The 6,000-nt window shown below is 33.4% G+C and overlaps 1 protein-coding gene across 1 annotated transcript in view; it reads left to right on the top strand.

The window, feature by feature from the left end:
* Nucleotides 1-6,000, top strand: part of Folh1b (folate hydrolase 1B) — an 88,694-nt gene that overhangs the window by 57,376 nt on the left and 25,318 nt on the right. The window contains exons 10-11 of the mRNA XM_031384376.1: nucleotides 1,315-1,434; nucleotides 2,452-2,534. Of these exons, the coding sequence (XP_031240236.1) occupies nucleotides 1,315-1,434; nucleotides 2,452-2,534 (203 nt within the window). The remainder of the gene's footprint in view (nucleotides 1-1,314; nucleotides 1,435-2,451; nucleotides 2,535-6,000) is intronic.

The following is a 6,000-nucleotide window of genomic DNA, read 5'->3' as shown; positions in this document are numbered from 1 at the left end:
GAACAAGGGACCCTGCAAGAAATCCCGGTCCGTGGCACATGAGCAGTATATATATAAAGATACACAAAGTACAAAACTGATAAAAACAAAAAAATAAAAAACATTCATAAATAAAAGATAAGCAAAGTTAAAAATTTTGTACAGTCAAAGCAATATTAGACAAAACAATCTCCAAAAGTACTGTTAATTTAATTTTCTGTTGGCTATCTACTTCTGGGCATTGTGCTTTCCTTAAGTCTGGTTTGGATACATTGTGAGATTCAGTTGGAGAATTATGCATGTTTTATTATATCTTTAAGATTTTGTTCTTGCTTCCTTATGATTTACTTGATTATTATTAGTTTTAACATAAATAGTTCAATTATATCACATGTATTCTTACAAACATATGTTACTTATTTGTTTTTTTCTGAGACAAGTTCCCATGTAATTGGACATTTTATATTATTTCCTTCCAAATGTGAAAACTACTTTTATGTGGAATATTGTAACAAGAATAAACAATCTTTCACTTAAGGGCCAAGAGTTTTACAAAAATATGCTTATGTACTAAACTATATATGTGTTCTATATACATATATAAGCTATATACACATTATAGTTATGAGTTTTATATGCACATATATAGTTTAGTTATACCAATAAATATGTATATATACATTTAGTTTATACATATATGTTTATATGTGTATACATGTATAGTTTAGTAATATATGAGTACATATATATATATATGTGTATGCATGAGTGACTTATTGAATATTATTAGAGGATTATTTTGTACAGGGTCTGTGACACACATTGGAACTGGAGGAGTGTAGAAGCACTCCTAAACCAAGGTCAAGGTGATCATGATTTAAAAGTAGAGTCTGACATTTAAGGGTGATAAATAATATGAAAAGACTGTCCTCCATACTTTCAATCCAAGCAGGTTTTTCTTCCTATAGTAGACAAAAATGGTCACAGATAGTTATTGAGTGGCTTATGGAATAGATCTAAGAAGGGAAGAGTTATGTTCTCTGTGATAATGATCAGCACAAAGTGGCAAAAGGTTTAGAGAACTGTGAGAAGCTAGACAGATAATTTCCTATGTTTCTGTTATTCATATGCTATAACTTCAATAATACATGAAATTAATTTTTAAGTTAGATTCATATTTCAGCAGATAGATGAAAGAAGCAGTAAAATCAAAGCAAATAACCAATGTCCACAAGCCTTAGGAACAATTGCTTAATATATTTCCTCGAACTTGTGAAAATTATTAAGTCATTTGCATGTTCCTCTGTCTGAGATCAATGATCTGTCTATCTGTAGACAGATATGTCATTCTTGGAGGTCACCGAGATGCTTGGGTGTTTGGTGGCATTGACCCTCACAGTGGAGCAGCTGTTGTTCATGAAATTGTGAGGAGCTTTGGGACCCTGAAGAAGAAAGGTGAGAGAAACAGTGAGTGAAAAGCCAACTTCTGGGAACTTCAGCTTAATACTTTGCTAAGCGAGTGTGAAAATCCTATCTCAGGGTCTGGGAAGTACTTTAGTGTTAGAGCATGTGCCTTGTGTGCCAGAAGCACTTTCCTAGATCCCTAGTACACAATATAAATCCAAGTAGATAAATGTCAACTGAACATTGTTAATGAAAAAGTAGCAACAATAGTGGAAATATTAATGTTGGTTAATTATATTTGTTTAATGATCATTAGATTAAGTTTATAGGATACTTATATTTAAACTGACAATCTGAAATAATATTCCATTTAGTGTTCCTGACAATCAAATCGTATCTCCTCCTTACTCTGCTATACTGGATTTTACGAAGACATTAAAAGTTAGTCAAGTTTTTTTGGCACATACTTACTAGCATCTAGGAATTGTAAGAATCAGAGTTTAAAGCTATATTTTTCTTCAACTCCAATGTCACTGTTAATTACCTCAGAGCCTACTTAACAAAGTATAAGATTTTACTATCAATGGATACTGCTATCTAGAAGTGATCCCTTGATAATTAATTTTACAAGATCGTGAAGGAACAAATATACAGAAGCAGAAGATCACACTATTTCAGATCAACATGGGAGGTTTCTATATAGTTTCCCACATTTCTGTCTGCCACTGCAGCACTGGCTGTATCAGGGATTTCTTCCCCTATTTATCAGGCACCTGCAGATAAGAGGATTTCTTGCTCTTGGGCAATTGTAAAATACATAAAATATCTTATGACTTCATGAGACTTTCATTGTCTACATTCTTCCTTTTACAATACAACTATTTGATTCTAGTAAGTACTGTTTTTAAAAACATACTACGTGAATTTATGTAACAGGGTGAGAACAATTCTTACTTTTTACATTAAAAGTCTTCAGCATTTTGTAATTTCCCATCTTTGAGACTTCTCCATTTCTTAGTTACTCTGTATTTTTTTTTTAAGAATTCCTTTGCTATTCACATCTTTTAGGATGGAGGCCTAGAAGAACAATTTTGTTTGCAAGCTGGGATGCAGAAGAATTTGGCCTTCTTGGTTCTACTGAGTGGGCAGAGGTTAGTTGACAATTTTCTTACATGGAGTGACAAAAGTGTTGGGACTTCACTGTGAAGTTTGAAAAAATGACAAGTAAATCCAGTCAGACAATGCTTTTACTTCTTCTAAAATATCTTATGTCCGTGTTCAACCTTTTACTAATACAACATAATGTTCTATATACAAGATTCATGCTTCAGACTCACACATCAAGTTACTTTACAAGTGACCAAATAAAAATCATCTCATCATGTCTTAACCATGTTTACAATTTTATGTCTGACTATATTCATAGTCCAAAGCTGATGACTTGACTAATTATTGGGACCTAGATGGTGGGAGGAGAGAACTGACAGCTGTATCCTCCCCTCTGAACACCACATATGTGACTTCACATCCATGCTCACCTTACACATATACTGGTGTTAAATACATAAATACATGAATCAAAATAAAATATTTTTTAAAATCAAGAAAATTATCTCATTTGAAGAATTCACTTTTTTTTCCAATTTTAGAAACATCTCATGCTAATTACTGAAATTTAATTTTGCTTTTGATAATGAAATATAATAAATAAGTCACTGCACTGGAAACAAAATACAAATCTAAACCAAACTGAACAAACAAAAAATTGGCGATTTCTTTTTTAAATTAAATTTATTAAATTATTCACTTTATATGTTACTATCAACCCCCCCCTTCCCAATACTCCCCCCAGACACAGAGCCTCCTCCTATTACTCCCTTCCCTTCTCTTTTAAGAACGGGGAGCTCCCTCTAGATATAAACCCTCTATAACCACCCCAGTACTACCCTATACCACCCTGTATTACCCCAACACTTTAAGTTTCTATAGGACTGGGCACATCTTCTCTAACTGAGGCCAGACAAGATGACACATTTAGGAGAATGAAATCCACATTCAGGCAGGCAACAGATTCAGGGAGAACCCCTTCTCCTGTTGTTGGTGGCCACCACGTGAAGACAAAGCTGTCAATTGATGAGAGGGGGATATTAAAACTCTAACTATTAATATGTGGGATTCAATGTGTGATTTAAGCTTTAGTAATGTTTCTTTTATGAATGTGGTTGCACTTCCACTTGGGGCACAGATGTTAAGAATTGAGATGTCCTCTTGGAAGATTTTTTCCTTTAATGTGTATGACTTGTCCTTTTCCATATCTTTTGATTACTTTTGGTTGAAAGTCTTTTTTATTCAATATTAGAATGGCTACTCAAGCTTGCTTCTTATGTTTCTTTTCGTGGAAAACTTTTTCTAGCAATTTACTCTGGGATAGTATTTATCTTTGTTGCTAAGGTGTTTTCTCATATACAGCATAAGGATGAATTCTCTTTAGAAGTCCATTCTGTAATATAAATAAGTGACAGAGACATTTATGGTTGGCACCACCTTAAAAAACATCTGGTAGCATTTTATTACTTCTCAGTTCATTGGGAATTTTAAAAGTTCCTGGCAACTAAATATTTTCTTTTTCTCTAGAGGAAAAATGGTGTATGGATGGGAACTGAGTATTTCAAAAGCAAATGATTGCGTTTTGCTTTTTCTTATGTGGCTACAAGTGAGTAGCTGCTACTGCCCACTAGCAGCCAGTGTGTTTCATCTGTCTTTGCATTTGAATCCTACTAAGAAGCCAATCAATAGTGGATTATCATGGGAAGACAGGGTTTTATCATAAACAATCTTGTACCATTTGCATAGTCTCTGTCACATATTTATATTACAAATGTTTTCTTTTTATGTTCCTTTTGACCCTTTGAAGGTTTAGTGTATTGTTGAGTAGGTCAAAACTTTGGTGTTTGTTTTTGCAAATAGCTATTTCAGAACTGCCTTCCTAATTGGTCATGTTTTTTAAATGACAGAAAAAAGTAGACTTCTACAATATTTACTTAGTTGTGAATTAAATAATAAAATTGTAAATCTGGGTCAATGTGAATGTGTGTCACCTACACATTCTAACAGAAGGTAACAATAATTTAGCAGTAATGTATTCAGTATTACTCATTTTGTAGTGTCAGGAATCAGACATGCACAAGGCCTTATGAATGCTAATAAAAGTATTCCCTATCTCTGAAGTATACACATGCCTCTTGGTATCTTTATATGTCTTAGAAATAGGTCAGAAAACTGACTGTAAAGTGACAACATGTCAGCTAATATCTGCATTCATAATGGTAAAATAATTTAGGTTCAGAGAAGATATTTTAAAAGGGTGCTTCTTGGGACTCTAGTTCCTGGAGGACAGTTTTCCAGGTCCTTTAGGGGACATAATCATGAGCTTAGCTGTACTAAGAACAAACTTCCCTTGTATGTTTTACCTTGACAAATGAGGAATATTTCTCATCCATTCCCTTTGGCTTAAATATGTTCTCCAGAATGGGCATAGACGGGGCTTCTGTTTGACAGGTAGTCTTTGTGTGTATGTAATACAGTTGACTTCCCTCACAAGAGATGTTCGTCTACACTGTACATAATTTGATCCTGGGTACTTCTGTCAGCTCTACTTTAATACGGAGTTGTTTGTTGATTATAAATTAAGACAAAAATTGTACATATATGATTTTTACTCTAATATTCCTTAATTAAATTGCTAAAAATTAAGGTGCAATATTGTATTTTTAAGAACAAATTTTAGATTTTTGATGTTTCTTGGATCACAAGAAATACAGATCTTTTTCTGGAGAATTGAGTCCATCAGTGTTGAGAGATGTTAATGACCAATGGATGTTACTTCTTCTTACTTTGTTGTTGGTGGTTGTAGTATATGTGTCTCTGTGTGTGTTTTGCTTCTCTTGGAATTAGTGGTGTAAAATTATTTATTCCTTTTGTTTTCTTGAGTGTAGTCAGCCTCGTTGGATTGGAGTTTTCTTTCTAGTATCTCTGTACTGCTGGGTTCTTTGAAAGGTATTGTTTAAATTTGGTCTTGTCATGGAATATCTTGGTTTCTCCATCTATGGTGACTGTATGTTTTTCTGGGAATAGTAGTCTGGATTTGTATCTGTGGGCTCTTATGGTCTGTAGGACATCATCCCAGGCCCTTCTAGCAATCAGAGACTCTATTGGTAAGTCCAGTGTAATTATGATAGGTCTGCCTTTATATATTACTTGGCTTTTTTCCCTTACAGCTTTTAATAATTTTTCCTGGACATTTAATGTTTTGATTATTATGTGGTGGTAAAATTTTCTTTTCTTGTAATCTCTTTCTTTCCTAATCTCTTTGGTGTTTTGTCAGCTCCTTGTACATTTATAGGCATGTATTTCACTACATTAGACAATTTTCTTCCAGGATTTTCTTGAAGATATTTTTCTGGGTTTTTGAGCTGAGAATTTTCTTCTTCTATTCCTATTGTTCTTAAGTTTAGTTTTGTCATATTATCCCAAGTTTCTCAACATTTTGTATCATGAACTTTTTGGAACTTGGACTCTCTTGATTTCAAGTATTTCTTTTATTGTATCTTCTATATC

This window comes from Mastomys coucha, unplaced genomic scaffold (genome assembly GCF_008632895.1).
Source record: "Mastomys coucha isolate ucsf_1 unplaced genomic scaffold, UCSF_Mcou_1 pScaffold21, whole genome shotgun sequence".
Taxonomy (NCBI): Eukaryota; Metazoa; Chordata; class Mammalia; order Rodentia; family Muridae; genus Mastomys; species Mastomys coucha.
Note: the sequence above shows the minus strand (reverse complement) of the source record. Positions and strands in the feature narration are given on the sequence as shown.